This window comes from Thunnus maccoyii, chromosome 16 (genome assembly GCF_910596095.1).
Source record: "Thunnus maccoyii chromosome 16, fThuMac1.1, whole genome shotgun sequence".
In the NCBI taxonomy this organism is placed as follows: domain Eukaryota; kingdom Metazoa; phylum Chordata; class Actinopteri; order Scombriformes; family Scombridae; genus Thunnus; species Thunnus maccoyii.
The window spans coordinates 29,975,468-30,001,638 of record NC_056548.1 but is presented as its reverse complement, the minus strand read 5'-3'; the positions used below and the strand labels follow the sequence as shown (position 1 = coordinate 30,001,638).

General features: G+C 39.8%; 1 protein-coding gene across 7 annotated transcripts in view; it reads right to left on the bottom strand.

Annotated features, from left to right (window-relative positions):
* The window catches only part of adck1 (aarF domain containing kinase 1), a 128,969-nt gene extending 103,043 nt beyond the window's left edge, over window positions 1–25,926 (bottom strand). For 2 of the 7 annotated variants that reach the window (XM_042387734.1, XM_042387740.1), the window contains exons 1-4: window positions 25,672–25,911; window positions 21,091–21,166; window positions 18,260–18,399; window positions 12,035–12,118 (exon numbers count right to left, since the gene is read on the bottom strand). In XM_042387734.1, coding sequence (XP_042243668.1) covers window positions 12,035–12,118; window positions 18,260–18,399; window positions 21,091–21,166; window positions 25,672–25,701 — 330 coding nt within the window. In that variant the 5' untranslated portion in view covers window positions 25,702–25,911. Of the gene's footprint in view, window positions 1–12,034; window positions 12,119–18,259; window positions 18,400–21,090; window positions 21,167–25,671 lie in introns of all 7 variants that reach the window. The other 5 variants (XM_042387735.1, XM_042387736.1, XM_042387739.1 and 2 more) reach the window with 5 other exon arrangements.
* Window positions 25,927–26,171: the final 245 nt, after the last annotated feature.

The window sequence follows — 26,171 nt, the reverse complement described above, 5'->3', positions numbered from 1 at the left end:
TTTGACTTTGTGTCATTTTTACATAAGTATTTAAAAATGGCACTACTTACACTGAAGTTACCCCATCCCCATGCTTGTTTTACCCCTACCTTGGGGCAAGTTGTTCCATAGGACTAACTTATTTTGATGGGTCATTGTTCTAAAACCATAATAATTAGATAACTTCTTTTAATTTTCTTGGGTACACAACAACCTGAGGTATACATAGTAACTATTATTTGAAATAAAGACACTTTTATTTTGCAGTAAAATCATCAAATGTAAAAAGTTGTTACCCTCATTCTCCCCTATCAAAAATCTAGTCTACAATTTCATTTAAATCATTATGCCTCAAGCCAACATTTTAACAGTAAAAATGTGTTTTCAGTTGACAATTTAATATTTCAAGTTTCAATATCTGCATAGGTCATCTGCTTTTTGTGGCAGTATTTGCCACAGGCTGTGCAAAAACATGTTGAATAAGCTATATGAGGGTAATAATGTGCAAAGGCTGAAACATAAAAGCTGTCCTGTTTTTTATTATGACATATCATGTTTTAAAATAGTCGAAAATAGTCAATATTTAAGTGTCAGGCTCTGAGGCGCTGTGCCAGCTGCTGTTGCGTTTGCCCTGGGTGGCACAGACAGAACAGCAGTGACAGAGAAATTGAGTATTCATGCTACTGCTGCTGCTGCTGCAGATCAGCTTGTCAGTGATGATTTAACTACAGCAGGCAGCTGGGAAGCAAATGTTAAACGTTCCCTCCTCTCCATATCCCTCAAGGATTTTCCCGCCTTAGACTTGTTTGGCTGATAAACTGCTACCCACGGCTCGTCAAGGTCAGCAGTTCTCTAGTCCCACCCCATCGTTTACATTGTGTGTCCCCAAGAACAGCCGTAGCTTGAGGAGGGACGGTGGCCACTTATCTGAGCTGGGCACCCTCCACATGTGGGAGAACAAATACCACTGAGGATATACTAAGGATGAAGTCAATTCTGACATCTGCTGATGGAACAGTGAAGTGCAACCCTGTCCACTCTTAGATTCCAGAGAGTGGTGGAGTTCGTGTATGCGTTGGCTTATTACACTCCAGGTTATTGGTTACAAGAGGTACAAAGTAACTACTTTTACTAGTACCACTAGGACTATCCTAAAGTATAGTTTTAAGTATAGTTTTTATATACTGATACGTCAGTATTTCCATTTTGACAGACTTTATATTTAGCTCTTCTACATTTAAGAGAACAACTTTGTACTTTGTAGTGCATTTATAATCATTTGACAGCAGTAATTATTACTTCATTTATATCTACTGGCCATTTATAGAGCAACCACTTGTTATTGTTATTAATTGTTTTTGTACTTATCTTTGCCTTAAAGTCAACCATTTCCAGGTAATGGAAAAATGCAGCAGTCTCAACTGTACTTGAACCACATCTATCTCTTATTTAGGAAATCTCTTGTAAAATGTCTACTTGAATTATACATTAATTTTGAATTTTGAATTTCAGAGTAGATGAGTGGTTTACACAGATATCATGAAACCATAACATACCTGGTTTGAATACAGCAGGATACCTTTGTTGCATGTCAACAAGTGTTGTGCAACACTTATATTTTTTATCATCTTCACCGTGAGTCTTTGTCCTGGGGAAAACTGAAACTCTGGATGCCAATGAAGAACAAATGACAATAATATTTCCCCTCCAAGCTTTTATTTCTACTTACAAAGCTGTAATAAACAGGTTGTGGTGAGCAACCAAATGAACAAGAGCCTCTCCAGTACTACCCCATAGTGTTGATGTCTAAGTCAGTGGAAGTGGCACTGCTATGATGTACGAGTCCAAAGTAAAACTTAGGTCCTGTGACTGAACTCTCATCACACACATGAAGAATATGTCGATGCAAATGACAGAGAAGTCAACTTATACATGTCTACAACTATCACATGACCTCTGTGTTAGGTGAATTATGGTGAACTGCAGAGGAAATCTTGCTTAACTGATTATGAACATGGCAGATTCACATAGGTCTATGACCACAGGCAACCTCTGCAATTATTACAAATAAGACTTGGAGTGATATGGGGAGAAGAGCTTTAATAAGCTTTCTATTAGGGCCAGGGACACTCACTAGAGGTCCTAATGGGTCCATAATTTTGGGCTTCATCTGAAACAAACCAGTGGAAAGATTATCAAAGTCTGACATGCATAAATTCATTTACATACAAAAACAAAACTGCTCCAAAAGCTCCCCATAGAACCCCATGTTAAAATGCCCAACTTTACAGCAGAAATAAACATGTTTACAGCCTGGTACAAAAAACAGTTTTGGTCTCTATAGCTAATTTCCCCTTTCATGACAACTGTACGGGGGGTGAATTTTTTTATAACTCACCCGTTTAAATTTTATTAAGCTGTTATGTTAACTGTTAAGTTATGCATAATGACATGGCTGCTTTGAGTGACAGGTCCACAAGCCGCTAGGTGGCTTGTTTCAGCCATTTGGCCCGCCTCTTTGCCCATTTTTGATTGGCTGGGAGTTTCCAAGATGGCGACAGCCAGAGTGGCTCACTTTGAGCTTCAAAACCTCTCTTCAGAAACCAACAGGTGACGTCACGGTAATTACGTCCATATTTTTATACAGTCTATGGTTTCAAGACAGGAAAACAGGTGGGGCAAGTGGAATTCACAACTCATGTATGATTGTGAATGTTTTTTCAGTCATGCAACTGAATGGGTTAAGGTTTGTTCACAGACTGTGGGTACATTAGTCAGCTAAATGATGGATATGTAAAATGAAAATAGAGAAGAACTCATTGTCACAATAGCTGATGTCATGAAGATTTTTCCTCTGGAGAGAAGTCACACTTATCACCATCAGCATAGCCTTTGATTTCTTTCCCCACGGTGCCTTCTTATTACTGTGACAACCTCAGACACATTCACTGTAATGGGGGTAAAAGAAAACTCTTTATCTCTAACCTTGGGGTGGTGCTGAAAGAGAATTTGCATGATACTCTGCAGATGTACTGAGCGAATCAGTGTTTTGTTCTCCCTTTCATCTCTCAACAGACGCTTTCAAAATGGCTGCTTCCCCAAATCATCTCAATGCCTCTGTTTTTTTCTCATGCAGCTGAGGAAGCAAGGGCATCATTAGACATCAGTATCTGTTTGTCCTAGCTGTCACTTGTTCATCATCTCCCCATCCCTCCTACCCCTTATCCTCCACTTTCACCCCATTCCCTGAAATAACTGACTTGTAGAGCATACAGTCTCATCTCCTCATGAAGCTGCTTTCAATGTGCCTCACAAGCAAAGACTTAATCTATCTCCTTGTATACGGCATCACAGCCTTTGCCCAAAATACTTAAGGTTATGCTGAGGTTAATGACGCTATCATTTAAGGTAAATACATGATGGGAATATTAGTCTAATGATGCAACCAACCTCAGGAAAGTTTATACTGACAGAGAGACTCAGACTCATCTTGTTATGAGTAAAGTTACCTTAATATCAGATATTAAATGATTGTTTATTTTATTAAAACAGTACCCCCATGACAAAACTACCAGGTATTTTTACCTGACTGTGCACAGTTCATAATACTCAAAAGCAGGATTTTACACTGGAAAGTTCTCACTGGGGCAACTATTTTATGTGTCATCACAAAAATCACGAGGTAAAAAGCAGAAAAACAACGTTCACATTACAAAGTAATCCACCAGGAATGTGCGGTTGCATGTATATGATTGGCCAACGCATCTCCTTGCTGGATGATGTCACGTTGAGGCAAAAAAGTTGAACTGGCCTCAGCCTTTGCTGCAACGCAATACAATGCCCAGGCACACCTGACACCTGACAGCCAGCCACGGAACTATCATTGAGCGTCTCTGGATGACCTTCTCATGTAGGATTTACATAGTGTGTCTTCACTGTTAAATTGGTCAAAAAGACTGTATGATAACAAGTGAACTAGCCATTAAGGCCTCAATTTATTTTAAATGCTGAAGTGTTAACCCCACGTCACACACTGACTGATCAGGTGTGTGAAAGTAAGCAGGTTTTGAACTTCTCTCTCACACTCTTTATTTTCATTCTTCACACAAATACAACACTTTTCACAATCAAGTGCAAAACCATGAATGCCTGTGAGGAGTGACCTACCGAAAATGTGCAGCCTTATCCCCCTTGTACAATTCATTGCATCACGCTCTATAACTTACTACAGTGGGGTCCAAAAGTCTGAGACCACTTTGTATGTTGAAGCCCCAGTATGCTTCGCCTCAGTATGCTTCGATAGAGGTGTTATTTGGAGAAAAAGTAAGCAGGGTTTGAATTTCTTCCGCAAGCTCTCTTTTTTATTTGTTATACAACTATCGTCATTTTTGCTGTGTACAACCTATGAATGCCTTCCAGGAGAGGCAGTCAAAGTGTGTGCGATTTTCCCCATATTTACACAATTATTGCGTCTCCCCCCTCTCTGCGACAGCCATATTTTCACTCCGCCTTCAAGTTTGGCCATTCAGTACAGCTATGAATACTGGTAAAGGACACAACAACTCATCCTTAATAGTCATCAAATGTTTGTCACACATGTAACATTGGAGTTTAATGGAGTGTGAAGCCACAGTGTGTCCGAGGCAGCCTGTATATTCCTGAGATTCTGAGAAATCACAGCAGAACTTAGCTAGCTGCTGGGGCTCAGGAGGTAGAGCGGGTCGTCCACTAATCGGAAGATCGGCGGTTCGATTCCCGGCTCCTCCAGTCCACATGTTGATGTGTCCTTGGGAGACAAGATACTTAACCTCGAATTGCTCCTGATGGCTGTGCCATCAGTGTGTGAATGTATATGAATGATTAGATTTCCTCTGATGGGCAAGTTGGGACCTTGCATGGTAGCCCCTGTACCATTCAGCATATGACTATGGGTGAATGTGATTCTTAGTCTAAAAGCGTTTTGAGTGGTCGGAAGACTTGAAAGGCGCTAAACAAGTAAAGTTCATTTACCATAGACAAAAAGCAGTCCATCTGATTTCTCATTGCAGGGCATGTTCCTCAACTTATTTGGCAGACTTGAGAGTGCTTGCATGCATGTCGTGTGATACTCTAATTGGCTGTGAATGGCCCCTTGGTTCACTTGGGGCAACTTTTGATGAGCCTGGAAGGCTGGTTGCTTAAGCTTTGGAGTGAAGCTCTTCAGGATGAGGAGGAAGATAAGATGCAGAGACAAGTTCATTAACGAGTTCATTAACTGTAGTCAAATGTGCCCCTTGTGACAAGAACGTCAGAGGGCACTGAAATAATGACATCTGAGAAAAAGGCTTAGAATATGAGGTCATTTTATATCATATTGCTGGTACTGATATACACTTAGGCACCAGTTAATTTGGTCCACCATAGCTTAAATCAATGCAGTCCAATGCAATCAAATCCAATATCCCGGCAGTAAATCATCCCTTCATAAGGGTTCTAATGTTCAGTTTTTGCTTTCAGAGAGGTTTTGATTAAACTTTATGATCATTTTGGAGGCTCTAGTCTGTGCAGCTGTTGAACTATATTGAGTTACACTAGGGCCGGGTGATATGGCCTATAAATAACATCACAATATTTTTAGGCTATGTCACAATACACAATATATATATCTCAATATATTGAAATCTAAACTACTAAAATACTAAACTACTAAAAAATGCTGTTATTTTAAAGTTAAATACAGTGCTGTTATAATAAAATTAAATAAAGTACTGTTATAATAGAGTTAAATACAGTACTGTTATAATAGAGTTAAATATAGTAGTCATAATAAAGTTAAATAAAAATGAAATGAAGTACTGTTATAATAGAATTAAAAGGATAATGTTATAATGAAATTAATCAAAGCGGAACCACTGGTGCTTTTATTCTGAAGCACCTAGCTCATCTTGGGCAGGAAGTGTAGTTGCATGAACTTGAAGCTTCCAGTCATCAGAGGATTGTCAACGACAACAGTTAGCAGTTAGTGGAAAATTAAACCGTTACCAGTCAGATACAAAAACACACACCTCACTTAACCTACATACGTTGCACACACTAGCCCAGGAGAGTGGTCTGGATGAATGGGTGATTGTGTGCGATGCATATATGAGAGTTTTTTTTCTTTTTTATTATTATTATTTATGTATATGTGTAAACATAAATGTTACCATTTGACAGAGTTAGCTTACAGCTAATTTTCATCTGCAGTCCCTTAGGCAGGTCATAATTAAAATATATAACAGTACAATAACAAACAGTACAAAGCAAAAACACACAGGAAGTGCAATGTGAACACAAAATATATAGACAGAAAGACAGACCTTTAGCCTTTAATAATTGATTATAGTTGAATAATAATTTATTATGACATACAATGACAATAAAATGTTTTTCATATCAAATGAACGCGCTGTCTTTCGTTTCCAAATATTCAGTTTGTGCATTAAGTAATGCAATAGTGTTTTATTGTACTGCTGGTTCATGTTTAGCTGAGTTACCATGATTATTATATTATGCATTATGATGCATTTTGGGCTGAATCCACAAAGAATGGATTGCTCCCGCTAACTGACGATAAATGGGTCTCCAAACTGAGAAAGAGGCTGTGTGTATTTACGCACGCGGCACAGCAACAATAACTTCATTAACAGGATCGGTCAGGATCTGACAGTATTTAATGTTCTGTGTTCTGCTGCACATCTACAGGTCAGCTGTTCGACACAGATTCCAAGTTCATACGGTGGGAATGTTTGTAATGAAGAAGCCCTGATAGATGAATCCTGAGCTCCATCAGCGCTGTTATTTTTATTTTTAATTCCGAGATAAGCTCACAACCCCACTTGATACCCCCCCATGTCTGACTGTGGATCTCGCCATTAATATCATTCAATATCAATTCAATATCATTCAAGCTTCACAAGCTTGAATATTTGAAGCGAGAGAGACAGAGAGACAGAGTGAGAGTGTGAGTGATAAGTCAACGTGTGCACAGTTAACACTATCTGAAGACGCTAATAACACCACTCTAACTGCGTGTGGCAATTAGATTGTTTTTGTAACGAAGCTTATTTGCATAGAAAGGGGCAAATTTTGCGCCAAATGTATGAATATTACCAAATTAAATACATGCAAATGGAACAGGTGTCACACTGTGTGAACCTCCTCTTAGGTTTGTACACTCAGTGTCTCAAAAAACATCAACTTTTTCAAAGCTTGTCAAGTCAAGTCAATTTAGTCCAACATAACAAATCACAAATTTGCCTCACCCTGTGTCTTCAACCTTGTTTCTGCTCAATGCTCTGATGCTCTAAGCTCTGATGCTGAATGCTAGTGAAGTCAGATAAACTACTCAGGAACCAGATGCTGGTAACACTCCTGCTGCAGTCCACTGGATCACCACTTCAGCTGAAAGCTGTCAGCGGCCCATCAAGAAAGACACTCTGCAGTGTGTTAATGTGATTTTATTAATGAACTTAGAGCACTTTTAAATTCCTTTAACTGTGTGGAAATATGTGTAAATGTTTTCACATTACAGGTGATCACAAGGACTAAAATGTGAGTCTTACAGGTGAAACATGAGACATGTCGGCTGTTATAGGAGTTTACAGTATAGAGTAGAGTAGTAGTTTTGAGTAAATTACAATATTTTTTTTTCTAATTGTAGGTAAGGTGTATTGATGAATCAATAAGGATGGATACAGAGGACAGGTCGCAACTTGGTACCAGTTCTGGACTGGTCAGAAGACTTGTATATAGGTACACTTAGCTAGACTAGTATTGTGTGTTTTGCTCTTTTACCTGTTTGTTAAATAAATGCTTTTGGATATACCTGTTGTCTGTTTTAATGTTGCACAAGAATGAGTTTTGCCAACCTCTGCTCTGCAAAGAACTCCAAAATCCTTCAACCTTAACTAGCTATTGATATGGTAATTTTGTTTATAGTTATTAAATTAATTATTAATCAAAGTTCCAAATTGATAGATTAGTACACTTTGAGACTGAATTGGCTATCTTTTTCCCTGACTCCAAGGTGGTGCCCCGTTATTATTAATTCTTCTTATTAACTCCAAACTTATAGCCAAGGCCGAACAACTGTTTTGAGTGCACAGACTGGCACATGTTCAGAGATGCCGCCACCCAGGAGAACCACATCAATCTTGAGGAATATACATCAGCAGTGACATCATACACCAGCAAATGTGTTGATGATGTGGTGATCACAAAGACAATAAAATCATTCCCCAACCAGAGAGCAGTGGAGCAGGTGAACAGTTTTAAGTTCCTAGGTATCAGAACCTGTCATGGACATCACACATCGCCACCCTAGTAAAAAAAAAAAAAAAGCTCAGAAAGAACTGTACTTCTTATGGAAACGTAAGTTCTTGTTAACTTTTACAGAGGAGCAATAGAAAGCATCCCGACTGGAAACATCACAAATTGGCATGGGATGTGCGTAGCCCGAGACAGGAAGGCTCTGCAGCAGGTGATTAAAACTGCCCAGAACATCATCAGTACCCATCTACCGAGAAACAGTGATATCAGTGAGGTGAGGAGCCTGCATAGAGCCCAAAGGATACTAAAAGACAATTCCCACCCCTGCCACAGCCTGTTCACCCTGCTGCCATCTGGCAAGAGATACAGGAGTATCTGTGGTCGTACCACCAGACTACAGAGCAGCTTCTTTCCTCCGGCTGTGAGACTCCTCAGGTCATCCTCTGCACTACAACATAAAGAATAGTTTTGTTTTTGTGGCTTGTTTGTTGTGACTATTTGTGTGGTTTCTGTTTTTGTGAGTGTTGTAAACTGATAATAAAAAAGATATTGAACCTTGAAATATCACTGCATATTTCAGACCTCTTATTGCCTTTTGTCCCTTCCCACTCACTGAGATCCTAGAATGTGTCTTTTCTTGTTGTTCCAAGCTCCAGACTTAGGCACAAAGTGATAGAGCCTTTGCAATTAGGCCTCCTTTCCTTTGGCATGACCTGCCGTACAAGGTTAGGACTGCAAACTCTGTTTGCTGTTTTTAAAATCACTTTTAAAACCTGCTTTTTTCAAATGGTTTTTAAGTAAATTCATTTATTATTTTATGGTATTTTATTTAATTTTAATCTTTTTGTGTTTTTATAATGTGTTCTGATTTTACTGTAAAGAACTTTGTGACTGTTTTGAAAAGTGCTTTATAAAGTTTAGGCTATTATTTTTATTATTATAAAACATAAGTCATCATCACAACCTCCATCATATGTAAAGGATTGGAATCAGTTTCCATTTACTGTTTACTCCTTGTCAGTGACCTGTTATCTCTCCCTCCTGTCCTCTGCTTAAACAGAAAATTACACTGCAAGAAAAATCTGCAGCACAAAGACAATGAACAAGTGTGAAGCTGCTGTACTGTCAGCTCACCTCCATGACTTCATAGTAATTAGGAGATGAGCCTCTTCTCTGTATTAAATCTGCACCATGCATTAATTGTAATCAGCATGTGTAGCCAGGCTTGGCCAGCAGGGCCCAAGGGGCTGTATTGAGTGTGTGTCTGTCTGTGTGTCAAATATACAAGGCCAGCCATGCTGAACCATGCTCTTCAAGGTTCACTGCAACTCTCTTGCTGCAGCAGAGCTCTCTGTGCAATTTTTGTCAGAGCAGGTGGTCTCTGACCTTCCAAGCAGCAGTCTCCTGGGTGAACGTGACTAAGCTGTGGCCTTTTAACAAACACCAGACCATAAATCATGCAATGCACACCAGGTGACATTTACTGTTATTATCCTTACCATACTAGTAATATGATTCTGTTTGGAGTGTTTGAAATAAATAAATAATAATGCAATCTGATGTTGAAACAACATGTATACTGCTAAATAGTTTCATGTCTACTTGAAGTTCATCTCAAATCTGAAACCACAAATTAGGGTTTATGTCATTGCCACTTCCTTCCTTTGACCTGACCGCTGTAAAAAAGGAACTAAGAAACTTTCTCTTCAGCACCTTAAGAGAGGCCTGCACATATTTAGTATATTGCTGTACTTCGGACGGACAGTGTTTAAAAAAACAATATTGTCTTTTTTATGCCATGCATTCATCCTCCTAGTCAAAACCTGGCACCTACATTACCCACAATGCATTGCCATTCACTTAACTCTACATATTTGGATGTGTCATGCTAGTAAGCTGCTAATGTAACCTGGAACAGCTAGCTTTAAGCAGAGATGAGGAGTGGGTTACAGAGGTCTGGTAACCTCACTTATTTCTAACTCCGGGAGCCACAAAAGACTATATGATTTTTTCAGATAGTACTCCCCAACACCTGTAAACAGACTTTGATGTCTAAAATCAGTGGAATTCCCCTTTAACATCCTGGATTCACCCTTAATGTTATCTGCAGTGGGCTGGGGATTAATAACAACCATGACCTGAGCCGTTTCATGGATGAAAGATCATGTTACTTAATCTGTGTGCTCACTGGCCTAACTTAAAGCTGCTTTAATCAATAGTTTGATATGAACAATCAATCACGTGGTAATGTTTATGAAAGGTGTCACTAACAGTAATAAAGTCACAGAGAATAATCACCAACTTTGCATTTCCCCTCAGCTCTATGGAGTTCTTTAGCATCTTTTAGCATCATTTAGCTGATTGTTTGGATTTTCTGGCCTGAAACTTTACTGTTTCACTCTCACTGTTTGTACACTGCCTGCCCAGCACCAAACAGCAGACACACAAAGTTAGAGACTAGCTTGTGAATTTTTCTCAAAGAGCAGAGTGAATATTGGTTCATCAGGTGGATACAAACTAACTCCAAATGAATGCTAATGTTGCTCTGTGTCTGCTGGATTTGTAAAGAAAAAAATGTATGCTAACAAATTATTCATATCAACTTCAAAAGGTAATAATCTGTTGTGTTTACATCTTGATTCTGCTGCCCCTGAAGGCAAAGAAATCAGATATTGCAGGTTAGTATTTTATTCAATTGGGAAAAAAGTTGTGATATGTCAAAAACAAAACTACTGGTGTGACCACATGGTTAGGCTCAGCAACAGGAATAAAACCCGAATAGGAATAAAAGCAGGACAACACAAAAGCAATTTAGTCTAAAAAAAAAAAAAAAAAAAAAAAAAAAAAAAATCAGGCAACACAAGATAGGCAACATAAGATAGAAAGCTGTGGTGCTCCAAGCCATGATCACATTATGATCATGTATCAGTGAGTGTAATTTGGGATTTTACAGAAATATCATTACTGATGTTCTGTTTGCTGCCCACAGATGGCTGTGTGTAGAATTCTTTCCTTTTAGTTTATAAAATACCTGCAGCATCACACAGCAGCAGAAATGAATGCAATTCCAAAATGAGAGGTGCTATTCGCATTTATGCATGTGGCACAGCAGCGGTAACTTCATTAATTCATTAAAAAACACGTCAACAGGATTGATCAGGAATCTTAATGTTTTTTTCTGCACATCCCACATATCAACTGTTAAGTGATTCCAAGTTAATACAGTGAAATTGGTATAAAACAGCAATTCTCAGGATGAATTCTGAGCTGCATCAGAGCTGTCAGGACATTTTTATTCTAACTAACTAAATCTTACAATATACACTAAATGATATTTTCCTGTTTGCTGATCACTCTCCAACCATATCTGAGCTAAATTTGAGCTGTGTTTATTTATTGTTTATCTAAACTAAACAAGTCCTGCTGCTGCTGCTTCACACTAAAAGATTTCCACCAGCAAACCAGCGGGGGGCTCTTATTGTGAAGCAGCTACAGGAAATACAATGTGTTGGTCACAGCATTAACAGAGATTGTTCAATAAAAAAAAATGTTCTGAACAACACTATATGGACATATTCTGCACTGTTCGATAGACAGACTGCAGTTTGTGCAATCCAGCACAACTTCAACTCATCATTAAGATAAACAATGCCTTTCACCTTACTGTGCTGTGGAAAGCATGCCCTGAATGGTTGCAGTTGCTCATAGCTTGGCTCTGTTCAAGTATGCCCACCCATATGGAAAATCTCTTTGAGTATATATCTACCTTGGACTTGAGGACCCAGTACTCCTCTGTGCCATATTCGACATGTTTGAAAGCAGTCAGATAATCGTAGCTGATGGCCGCCGTCTGCAGACAAACAGAACAATGACATGTAAAGAACTCAGTGGTCAGCAGGTAGACTTCTCTTTAAAATACAGCACTCACAAACATTTCAGTAAGTTTAATGTCAGCACAATTTAGTAAAGTAGCTAACGGTAGCCTAAGTGTACACCGCTCAGTGTTCACAGTAACAACCCGCACTCCTTATTTGGAAGGTCCTGGTGCCAAATGGAAAAGATGGTGCCGACTACCAATGAGTGACGCCCCACTAAGTCTATCTTTATTACAGTCTATGCGCCTGACATGTTTTAAGACATACTCCTCTTTGAATAATAATTTTTGTCTGATTTGTGTCACAAAAAAGGTTCCTTCTGAGTGTAAAGTTTCCACATCACGCTTGTTTAAGTTGCATATTGGACCATGAATGGCTCTGAACTAGTTGTGATTCTGCACAGTGAAGCTCAAACACACAGGTGAAGGAACAAAAAGGAAAAACCCATTTTTGAGTGGAGGGGGACTTTACTAAGACAAAGCAGTATTACTTTGACAGCAATGATGCTGTCAAAGTACAGCATGATGTTCATTGAGATGTCCTATCGCCCATTAGAAGTAGGTTTCAAGTCTCTGTAAGCTGCAGCTGGATCCAGTGGTAACTGGACTAACATTCAAAAATCCATAACCCTGCAGTAAGCTTTTGGAAATTGGTGATGTAGTTATGTTAAGTATACAGAATTTGTATCAGGTTTATTTTGATTCATTGAAATATAATCACAGTCTCAATGCAAACACATATTTTACCAGCAAAAGTAACACAACAAATTAGTACAACCACCTGAAACATCACAAAAAGGTCAGAAAACTTCAGCTACAAGTCCCTGTCACCCAACTGTTGTGTAAAAATTCTGAGCATTGGTCAACACCTCAGGTAGAAGAAAGTGTCAAGGAGCCTTGACGTCTTATGCTGAGCTATATGCTATATTTATTGAAACACTTGGCCAAGCGGAGAAGAGAAACTGTAAACATCAAGGTGTTCTGCACAAGATGTAGTCTCTTCCTGTTCTGCCTTCTGAATGTCTGACTTTTAGTCTTTAACCCCAACAAATCATCCCACGATATGAAAAATTAGTCTTGTTCTCATTTAGTTTCTAAACAAGGAACTGCACTTTACCCGTGTTAGTTCAGGCCACATTGCATGGTACTTTCAGGTCACCGTCAGCACAGTCTGGTTATGCTAATGTCAATCTGTTCAATCACCTATCTGTGATGTCTAGAGAATCTTGGGCCATCTTCCTGACCCTTGTTACCGGGACAACATCGGTTCACTCTTTATCAGAGTGGCTCCAGTTTTCCCAAACATCACAGACAGTTACTCTGAGTCTCAAGGAAAAGAGAAAATGTCTCCTTCTGCAAAAAAATATTAGTGTGACCTCAAGGCCAATGCTTGACCCTGTATAACCCCTAAAGATGGAAAATTCCATAACACCAACCACTCAAACATCCATCGGAACATAATGAAGACTACGGAGACAAGGATTTATTACCTAAATGAGGCAAAGATACGGCTCTGATCATCACCACAAAACAAAGGATGAATGCTTTGCTGCTGCCTTCCCACAACTGTTCTTCATGTTTTTCTGCCTGCGCTAATTGTACACTAACGTTAAATGTCAAACAGCGGTTGAGGCAGAATTATGAAAAATGTGTCATTTTGAGGCCACAACAGGTTTATGATCAAGCTGAACTATGGAATTGTACATTAGTACTTGCAGTACATTTTTATCAGTAATTACTTTATCATGAGCAGTCTGACTGTGTGTTCTGACAGAAGGCAAAGTGAATTTTAGTCAATGCAAAGAAGCACATAGATACCAATTTGTATCCCAGGGCTTTATGATTTTCATTTTATCCAGTGAAGTGATCAGTAGTAGCAATGTAGTAGTAGGCTGTGGACAGGTTTTGATCTGATCCTCTGAAGTTAACCTGCTACCTTTTTTTTTTTTTTTTAAACCAAACTCACCAACAACTGTACAGATTGTTGACTAGCTGCAGGCCGGCAGCAGTAGTAGCAGTTGTAGGAGAGTCACATCGACAGTGGTAAATCTGAAGTGGTAAGTTTTTAGTTTAAATGTTTAAAACATCACAGAATTGAAAATATCTTCACTGGACAAAACTAACTACTAACTAAAACTAAAAGTTGATATATTTAAATGTCAGGTATGTTAGCCAATTTTTAGGGGTGTAACGGTACACAAAATTCACGGTTCAGTATGTACCGTTGGTTTTGGGGTCATGGTTTGATACATTTTTGGTACAGCAGAAAAAAGAAAGGTAGAAAATAATATTTTGTTCCTTTATTTTGAAAAATGTAAACATCCAACAATGGCTCATTGGCCAAAACTATTATACTATTATACTATACTATTATACTATATACTAACTACTGAAACAGTTTAGTTGTGGTCAGTTGTGTTGAGTTGTTGCTTAGGTGTGTTTAATTGTACAGCTATTTTATGATGATTTACAGTCACTCAGAACTGGTTCTTATGATGCGCTGTCCGACCATGTCGGAAATCAAATATATTTATAGTTGTTTTGAATGGCTTCACTCAAAGCCGACTGTCACAGAAAGGGGAGGGGGATGGAGGAGATGCAATATTGTTTAAATACAGGGATAATGGCCCATATTTTAATAATAATGGTGGCAGCGACACTAAATGAGCATAGGTAACCAGGGTAATTTGGCTGAACATACATCTATGAGCATGCTACCCGCATGCTACAGCTAAGTGGTGCACTGCCAAAATGTTCCAGGTGGAACTCAAGCATTATTGTTCCACACATGGGAATAATTGGATTATTAAACTATTTTGACAGTAATTGGGTCAGGGAGCATACCAAAGTGAGGAAAGTCACATACTGAACTGAATATCCTGTACCAAACGGTTCAGGACAAGTACACAAACCGTCACACCCAAACTTATTATTGATTGTTGCTTTAATTTTTATCATTTGAATGGGGACAGTGCTTTACGCTGCGAGAGTGGGGACCGCATAGGGCTCAGCAAAAAAACGCAGCTGCCATCCAGACTCAACATATGCCGAAATGCAACCCGACATCACGCTGCGGTGGCCACACATGCATGCAAGCACACATTCCTGGTTGATTACTTGTCAAGATGGCGGAGTGCATAGATGCAGCAGCTCAGCGCTCTCCAATACTTAGCACCTCTGTGTCTATACTTAGCAGCTCTGCGTCTTTCAAGACCTACACCCGAACTGAAATCTTGCAGATGAGAGACTATTGTACTGCATGTGTCCCCATAGAGCTCAGCTCTTTCCCAGAGGACATCACTCGCTCCGCGAAGTGAACCAAGTTCGACAGGCACGGAAGGAGGCACAGACAGCAATGCAAGAGGAAGGTGTGCTAGGTGACACTTAGCCCCGCATAAACTTGCTCTAACTTCTTTCTGGCCGCTCCCTCATTAACAAGCTGGACTATCTGAGACTACGGACTTCCTAGCATCGCTTGGACAGCTGCATTATGATAATGACGGAGACCTGAATACATGAAAACATCCCAGACACAGCCGTGGCGCTAGCAGGCCACACCATCCACCAAGCAGACCGCACCACGGACTCCGGTAAAACAAGAGGAGGGGGGGTATGTGTGTACATAAACAACAACTGGTGCACGGACACAATTGTTACTAAAAGACACTGCTGCCCCAACTTGGAGCTTCTAATGTTGAAATGCAGACCTTTCTACCTGCCTAAGGAAGTCTCAGCAGTCTTTAATCGCAGCTGTGTATGTCCACCCTCATGCTAAGCTAGCCATGAGCAAGCTACACGGTGCCATCAGCAGGCAACAAAACAAGCTATCAGACAGTATTTTCATTGTGGCAGGTGACTCCGACCACTCCAATCTCAGTTTTACTCAAGTTTCACGAGAATGTTGATGTTAAAACAAGGAAGGGCAAAACACTGGACAAGGTGTACACAAACATCCCTGGAGCCTACAAACTGACCCATTACCCCACCCTGAGCAGTCTGATTATCTGTCCCCCTTTCTGACTCAAGCATACAAACCTCTCATCTGCAGATCCAAACCACAAACCAAAACGGTACAGATTTGGACTGACGAAGCAGAATCATCACTGCAGGACTGTTTTCGTCAGCAGAATAATCACTGCAGGACAGGGATGATCGTGGCCGCCACAAGCCGCAGTCACAAGCCTAAATGATTATCAATCAATCAATTTTTATTTATATAGCGCCAAATCACAACAAAAGTCATCTCAGGGCACTTTTCACATAGAGCAGGTCAAGACTGTACTCTTTAATTTACAGAGACCCAACAATTCCCCCATGAGCAAGCACTTGGCGACAGCGGTAAGGAAAAACTCCCCTTTAACGGGTAGAAACCTCAAGCAGAACCTGGCTCTTGGTGGGCGGCCATCTGCTTTTTGTTGACTTCAGTTCAGCTTTCAATTCCATCAACCCACACAAACTGCAGACACTTGGTCTTAACACCCCTCTCTGTCTGTGGATCATGGACTTTCTCACCAACAGACCCCATGTGAGACTAGGCAATCTCACCTCCTCTACTATCATCCTCAACACCGGTGCCCCTCAAGGCTGTGTCCTCAGTCCACTCCTCTATTCCCTTTTCATCTACAACTGCACTCCCACCCACAGCTCCAACGCCATAATCAAAGTTGCAGACGACACAACCATAGTGGGTCTGATTACAAATAATGAGCAAACCGTCTACAGGGAGGTCCACATACTATCTACATGGTGTAACAACAACTTGATCCTTAACACCAAAAAGACAAAGGAAGTCATCATAGACTTCAGGAAAAACAAGAAAACGCACCACATTGGACTATGCATCAACAGGGAGGAGGTGGGGCAGGTCGCCAGTTTTAACTATCTTGGACTCCACATATCAGAGGACCTGACCTAGAGTGTGAACATCGCACACCTGGTCAAGAGGGCCCAGCAGCGCCTCTTCTTCCTGAGAACTCTGAGGTGCAACAAACTCCCCCAAAAACTCCTGATAAACTTCTACCGCTGCACAATAGAGAGTATCCTTACATACTGCTGTACAATCTGGTACTCCAGCTGCACTGCAGAGAAGAGGAAGGACCTACAGCAGATAATGAAGACAGCTCAGTGGATTGTTGGCTCCCCACTTCCAAAACTGACAGACATCCACTCAAGTCGTCTTCTCAGACATGCAGACTTCACACCCTGTCACCACCTGTTCACCACCTTCCCCCCAGGCAGGCTCAGGGTCATGAGGGCACGGACCAACCATCTGAAAAACAGCTTTTTCCCTAGAGCTGTGGACATGCTGTTAAACTCATAGGGTTGTTCTAACCCCCGACTCCCCACTGCCACCACTGCTACCTCAAGTGCGATAACTGTGCAATATTTCTCCTACAGTTGCAGTAAGATATTTATTATATTGGTATGTATATATTTTGTATAATACTTTCTCAGATTTAATTGTTATATTTTATTTTATTATTTTAATAATGCAATGACAATATATGTATGTATCTATCTTTGTAACATGAACACAGTATTCAGCTCTTCACCCCATGATCATCACAATGAAAGATAAGTTGCCACTGTGAAAAGTTTCCGGAGTTATAGAATCCCGCTTGTGAATATTAAAAACCGCTGTGCAGTGTTTTGGCTTCTGATAAGTCCTTAAATGCATTAATCTGTAACTCCAACTCGACTTCTTGGATTGTATTTCATTGTCTCACCGGTACCTCAAACAACAGGCCCCTACCATTATAGCCCCCTGCACCTAGTGCCGGATGGCTGGGTTTGGTGTGAATGCGACATAAGCACATTACCTGCAGGTTTTTATACATTTATGTTCTTGTAACAGTTATTGTGAAAATCTAAATTTAGTTTCAGATTTATATTAATTTTAAAAAATGCTGAAAAAATTTAACATAAAAGGTCGGTACAAGTTATATCAGCAAATACATATTCAGCAAAGTAAAGTTTTTGCATAGCTACACTCTTTGTGTGTATGAACGAGCAAGTGCACATACACAACATGATTTGTTTTGTCCCTACCAAAGCTAAAACCATCTACACTCTTGATCTAAACTTTAAGGGCGCATCAAATTCAAATTCATAACTCACGGTGGCTGCAGCTCGTCCAAAGCGGATGAAACTCAAGTCATTGAGGTCAAGCAGTCTGTTGTAGAGGTAAAACCCAGATGAGGCAAACACTGCTGTGGCCAAAGAGGAGACTTTGAGGAGCCGACCAGCCATCAGAGACACTATGAGAGGAAGAATGAACATGAAGAATAAGATCTCACAGGATCTGAGACAGGGATAAAGAAAAAAGTGTATTGGCAACATGTGAACGCAACATGAAATGTTTCAACATTGGATAAAGGTAATAACTCATTATGTTATTAATATGCAGTGAGTGTTTCCTCTAACAGGACAAGTGGAACCAAATCACGTCAGGAAAATACCTGCCACAGCAATACCCCCTCACGGTAGGGGTCAAGCATTTAGGCATGTACCTTTCTTGCTCACCTGCTGAGAATAGTGAAAGATAACTCATCTGACCTGATAACTTTTTTTCAAATCTTTGTAGACCCCTGAACTCTCCAATGTCACATTAATTTCTTTGTCATGTAATGAGAGGTTTATGCACTGCAACATTAAACATCCCTCCCTATGACAGACTGTTAACTGTTGAATTGCATTATGTAACACACTCATATGGTAGCATCTGCATTAGTTATGTTTCTCTTCAGTTTTTTCCCCTTATTTGTCATCCATCTGTATATGAGCATGCTTTTTTCCTGAGAGGATAAAACGTGTAACACGAGTTAAAAAGGCACTTTAATAATTCTTATTTCCAATTTGCATTTGTGAATTTTATCTATGATTCAATGATTATGTTGAGTATTTGTGAATTTTATCTTAATGGGTTACCCAGTTATGTATAAGGCCCACTCATCCCAACATCACTGAATACACTACTGCTGCAGATATATGTTCACTAAGTTTTCATAGAGAATTCTCAACTCACACATTTACACTGAGCACACAGTGACATCAGATAAAGCCTGTAAGGGTTCAGGTCTCAGGGCAGAGAGAGCACACCATAGACTCTATATGAAGATGGATGTAGCGAGTTGTGACGTCACCCATTGGTCTGCATTGGAGCCAGTTTGAAACCCAGAGTTGAAGCTTATAATCAGCCCCAGCTTTTCTGTTTGGACCCAGGACCTTCCAAGTAAGGACTGCAGGGTATTGCCTTTTTTCACACTCTGGAAACATACCCCGCTACCTCGGACCAAAGCTAACCCTAGCTTACCAAGAACATCAAGCACTGCACACCTAGACTAATGTTAGCTAACTAACACGACAGGTATTGGTATCAAGTAAGATTAAACTTACCAAAATATTGCAACAATAGTCTGACTCAGTGTGAGTCCAGGACGGGGGAGTGCAGCAGGTGAGCAAATTGTCAATCACACCTGTCAATCAACGCCCACACAGTAGACATAAAAGCTACTATACATCTTCAAATCTTATTAATGGAGCAATGATTTCCAAAATGACCACCAGCGCACTTACTAGAGGGCCCAAATTTAGCGACTGAGACCATGATTCAATTTTCAAGATTCATGATTCATTTATTATCATTTTGCAACACAAGATTGTATAACAAAATGTAGCTTGTAGTCCCTTAATGCTATTCACAAAAACAGAAATTATATGAATGGATTAATAAATAATAAGTCATATAAATAAAATTATTTTTTATATCGTACTGCAGAGGATGTATTGAGATAGCGACAGCGGATACTTCTGTATCTCTTGCCAGATGGCAGCAGGGTGAACAGGCTGTGGCAGGAGTGGGAATTATCTTTTAGTATCCTTTGGGCTCTATGCAGGCTCCTCACCTCACTGATATCACTGATGCTAAGTAGATGGGTAGATGGGTACCGATGATGTTCTGGGCAGTTTTAATCACCCGCTGCAGAGCCTTCCTGTCTAGGCCATGCACATCCCATGCCAATATGTGAGCGGCATGGCAAAATGGCTCGAAGGCATCCCCCTACAAAATTTCAAACTAAAAGTATCCACCCTTAAGGTTTATGTGGATGAACAACATTTGGTAGGCACATGTATCATGTTCAGACGCACAACAAAGCTTCTTGGAGTGATGCCCTAGTTCAACAGGAAGTTAGCCATTTTGAATTTACCATGCAATTTTGGTGTAGTTTTTGCCATTTCCAGACATTGTATTTTAACAAACTCCCCCTAGAGCTTTAACCCACTCGACTTCAAAATTGGTCAGTGTCTTCTAAAGACCTTTGTGATAAAAAGTTATCAAACTCTTGAGTTTTTTGCAGAACGCTATTGCCGCAGCAATGTGGCAAATTTTGATGGTTCGCCATGAATCAGGAAGTTGTTATAACCTTGATTGCCTAATCTGCCCCAAATTTTTCATGCTTGATAGAGGTCCCGCCCTGAATTTATCCATGTGTCAATATTGATTCATTGTCATAGTGCCACCTACTGGCTACAGGAAGTTACAGGTGCTATACTTTTATGACCTGTGCCTAGCAGGTTGAACAGATTCACTTAAAATTTGGTCAGAAAAGCCTTACGACCTTGATAATGTTACATTGTGAATATTGTGAGTTTTCTTTGAACACGGTTGCTGTGGTGACGTGGTGAATTTCGATGTTTCGCTATTGCAAAACAAATTGTTGTAACTCGACTCCACATGATCTGCTCTTTCCTAATAAATACCCCTAGCAGGTTAACCAGATCCACATAAAATTTGGTCAGCAATGTTGTAAAACGTTGATGATGCTAAATGGTGAAGCTTTTGCGTTTTCATCAAAAGCTGTTCCCATGGCGACGCATTATTCACCATGAAACATTAAGCTGTTTTTGAGGGGCTAGTGGTGCTCGACAACTCACAAAACTTGGCATACCTGTCAGAAGAATTGTATTTAGTTGTCTGATATGGATCTTGTGCTCAGGTGTGGGAGAATGACTTGATAGCTCCCCCTAGAAAATTAAAAAATTAAAATTAAAAAAAGCAAAAGCCATCACCTTCAAATTTGACATAGATGGACGAAATTTGGTAGGTATAGGCCTATATATTGTGTCCAGATGCACAAAAAGCCTCTTGGAGGCATACCCTAAGTCGAAAAGGAAGTCAGCCATTTTAAATTTACTTTGCAATTTTAGCGCTGTTTGTGCCATTTACAGGTGTTGTATTTTAACAAACTCCTCCAAGAGATTTAACTCGACCAACTTCAAATTTGATCAGTGTCATCAAAAGATCTGTACGATGAAAAGTTATCAAAATCTTGAGTTTTCATTATACAACGCTGCTGTGGCAACGCGGTGAAGGAAGCTGTTTGAGGGGCTAGGGATGCTTGAAAACTCACAAAACTTGGCAGACGCGTGTGAAGGGGTGTACTTAATTGTGTGATAAGTGTGTCCCTGCCTTTGGTGTTCAAAACGACTCAAGGGCGTCCCCTAAAATATGTCAAAGCCTCCACCTTTAAATTTGACATAGATGAACGAAATTTGGAAGGCCCATGAATCATGTCAAGACGCACAAAAAAGTCTCCCGGAGCCATACCCTCAGTCCAATAGGAAGTCGGTCATTTTGAATTTTAACACAGTTTTTGCAATTTGCAGCCATTGTATTTTAACAAACTCCTCCTAGAAATTGAACTTAACCCAAATATCCATTCATTCGCAAATCAATAGCGTTTGGGAGCCTCCTTTTAAGGAATAGGGCAGTACGTAAGCGAGTGAGTGGTTAAAAGAGAGAGCGAGTGTCAGAAAAGTGATGGTGAATGCGAACGGAGCAGAGGAAAGGGTCAGCAGTAAGTTGTCAATCTTGCAGTGAATGGACAGTACAGACTACAGTGTGTCATTTAAAAAATGCTGCAGCTTGTCAAGACCATGAAGAGTCATGTCTGTTGTTTCCTCCAATTTTCTTGGCCAATTCTGATTTCCAATTTTTTTAAAAGTCTGACCTACCGATTCTTAGCGATTCTGATTTTCTTTATGAGAATTAAAGAGGACCTATTATGCTCATTTCAGCTCTTAATTTTTATTTTTTGACCCCACTAGAGTAGCTCTGCATGATTCAAAGTTCAAAAAACTCCTTTTTTATCTTGTACTGGCCCATTATGCAGCCCCTCAATATACAGTTTCTCTTACACTCCGTTTTAGCTTCCTGTCTCTTTAAGGCCCCCCTCCCTATGAGCTCACTCTATTCTGACTGGCCAGCTTTACATATCAGAGTTGAAACATTTCCTGCTTTACTAATTCAAATTAAAAGCTTTTAGATTACTAACTAATGGGAGACTTTTATTGTGGAGAATTTACAGGAAGTAAAAACATGTTCCTCACTGACTTAGCATAGCTTCGTTAGCAGCGCTAAAAACCAGTCGAAACAACAACATATGGCTATTTGTTCAGTGGATCAGTTAGAAATTAAAGCTACTCTTCTTGTGAAATATCCCATGACTTTGGCCAAATCTTACATTAAAAATCACATTTTTTTGCATGAATTTTCGTCGTGAATCCATTGATACAGGTTTGAAAGTGGTCAGACTTATAGTTTAGACGTCAGATGCCCCAGTTTGGCACAAAGTCCATGGCCAGAGATTGCCTCCCCATTAGTTCACATTGTAAGGTGTGATGTCGCACTACAAATTTCAGGGCTTACTAGATCTAAACCGTTCGAGTTATTACAAAGTTTTTGATAACTTTTGTTCAGCACAGTGTAATAAGTCATGTATTAAAGTTTGAAGCCGATACCATTAACGCCCTAGGAGGAGATAGCGTTTATTCAAGGTCCAAAATTGGCACAAAGTCGTAATTTGATGAGCACACTGCGGACTTCCTGTTGGATTTTGGTCAGGGGTGTCAGCATATGATTTGTAGGTCTTGATGAGACGAATAATTGAGTTTTGGTTCGATCTCTCTACGACATTCCTACGGGCTGTGGCGGCCATTTTAGATACATAGGTGGCGCTCTCAAGCACATTTTAGCACTTTGGGGGTTAATTTTTACATTTTATCAATCTTTTACCAGATCTGATGTGCGTGCCAAATTTGGTGAGTTTTTGAGCATGTTTAGTGGCTCAAATTTAGGGTTGAAGTGGCGTATTAATAAAGAAAGAATAATAAGAAAGAAACAAACACACAAAATACAATAGGGTCTTCGCCCTTTGGGCTCAGGCCCTAATTAAAGCTGCAAGCAGGATTGAACACTGCTGTCAGATGTGTAGAAACACAGAGTGTGGCGCAGTCCAAGGGCTTCTGTCACAGGCATGTAGATGTTTTCAGACCTGGGCTGACAGGTCTTACTTTACCCATCCCCCCCTCCCATTCTCTCTCTCCCCCTCTCAGCTGGAGAGAAGGATTTCAGAGTACTCTTCTTGTGAAATATCCTCATAAATCCCATGACTTTGGCCAAATCTTACATTTTGGCACTTTGGGGGTTAATTTTTACTTTTTATCAAATTTTTCACCAGACCTGATGTGCATGTCAAATTTGGTGAGTTTCTGAGCATGTTTAGGGGGTCAAATTTAGGGTTGAAGTGGCGTATTAATAAAGAATAATAAGAAAGAAACAAACACACAAAATACAATAGGGTCTTCACCCTTTGGGCTCAGGCCCTAATAATAATAATAAGAAAGAAACAAACACACGAAATACAATAGGGTCTTCGCCCTTTGGGCTCAGGCCCTAAATAATAAGAAACAAACAAACACGTGAAATACAATAGGGTCTTCCCCCTTTGGGTTCAGGCCCTAATAATGCAGGGAGGAACAGTACAAGCAGTAACAGCCACAGTGAGATGTTTTATGAAGAGCTGCAGATAACCAGCAAACCTCCAAAAGGTAAACTACTAATTTTACTTTGCTGTGTTGAGTAATGGCGTCGTGGCTAGGTGTAACTACTCCCAGAGTGGGAGTGACAGGGATTACTGCTACATACATTTACCTCGGTATTTGACACGTCAGCCACTTTTAACATGAATTTCCAACACTGTGACATTATACATATGTCTGAAAATAAGGAAAAGCATAATATGGCCCCTTTAAATAAGTTGGGGTTTTTTTTGGACTTAAAAGTATTACAAATTGCGAGTTCTGTGTCTGTGTTCTTCACTCACACTAAAGAACTTCCATACCAACGACATGTGTATGTGGCTGTAGTGTCTTTGCACTGTGTGCACCACTACATGTTGTGTGTGTGTGTGTGTGCGCGCATATTTAGTCCAAAACACATTATTACATCAACGACAGTATGCGGTGAAAGGAGGTGCCTGCCCCTCTTCTTTCGTGTAAAGAACGAGCCAATTGAAACAGATTCTGCCCATGACTGGTGCTTCAAATAGCCAATGAAACTCCGAAAATGATCATATGCTGCTTTATTTTTTATAAAGCCACAACATGGAAATTATGTAAATATAAATAGTTTGCTGTCACTTTTTATGTGAACTGCTTTTCCACCATAGCACTTGTTTTGACTCACACAAAGTTTAGTGTCAACAGAGGAACAAAGGACCAATGTGTTTATTCTTCAGTTACTCTGAAGCAGGGGTTATTTGGTATCTCCAAATGGCCTTTTTTTGGAGGACGCCTAGACATACCCTTAGAGAAATGCGTAAAATATTCATTTTCTGTGATATTGTTATTAAATTTGAACTTGGACTAGGTAAGACTCTATCCCATGGTCCCATTGTGTTTTCCATCTCATAAGTCACAGCTATAGTTCACCTGCAGGCATCTGTTTGCAAAAATTACTCAGGCAGAAATAAAAAAATAAAAACCTTATACTTCAGTGTACACAAACGTCTTTCAAACTATGTACAGTTATGATTACAGACTCTCTCTACCTCCCTACACATATTTTGAGTGCAATTCATTTGCCAGAAAAGAGGCAAAACACACAATAAACAAATTTAAAGATGATCTGACTGATAGCATTATTTTTTCTTTTTTCAAATTTTCCATAGACATTGCAATACTATCGTTATTGTGAATTCCTTTGGCCACGATAATCATGTTGTGAAAAAATGATGTCACAACAGCCCTATTACACATCCTCTTGTTTAAAGTGAGTCTGACACTTAACCTATATGAACTAACACATACGTTTGGACACCACCAGGTGCCACTCTTCAATTCAATTCGGCATTCAACAGTGAGTTACGGTTCCAATAAATTACAACCCTTAAATCCAGTTCTTCTGTAACTCAATTTTTTTCCTGCAAAACTGAGTGGTTTGGGTTCTGGTAGAGGAATGGAGAGGCGTTACAGCTCATTTTCTTAAGAGCTCGTTCCTGTAGCTATATAATGTGACGGTTGTTACCGAAAGCCCACTTGTACAGTGTGTTATGCAATGACATGCTGCGTTTTGTAACAAACCTATTGAACGAGACAAACGCCGGAATCCCGCCAGACTATCAATCATATGCCCACTGAACCGCCAGCTAACAACAACAATGCTTTACATGAACAATTAGCTACCTTACCAGTGTCTCCACGCTTGTCGTCTCTTTCATTTGCCGGTTTTGTTTTGACCTCCGGATTCTGGTTAATGTAGTACTACAACAGATGATGGCTGTTGCATTGTAATTTATTAGCAGATTTGCACGATACTTTGATGAATAAAGAGATTACCTTTATGTTGTTTATCAATAAGGTCCGCGCGCATCTATTATTTTAGCGAGGATTTATACTTAGTTTGCCACTGTGTATGGGAGAACACGATTACTCCGCCGGCGACGACGATGACGTTTTTAACATGCGTCACACACATGCGCGACTGTTTATTAAAGGGAACGCTAAGGGGCTCTTCTCATTTCTCTATTTGGGGGACTGAATTTGTCAAAATCCAAATTGAATAAAGAAATATTTAAATGACTTTAAATGAATGTAATGAATAATAAATCAATTAAATAATAAAGAAAGGAATGTAGAAATAAAAGGCTCAATTGTCAAATAGATGTGCAGTTTAATTTGAAAATAAATA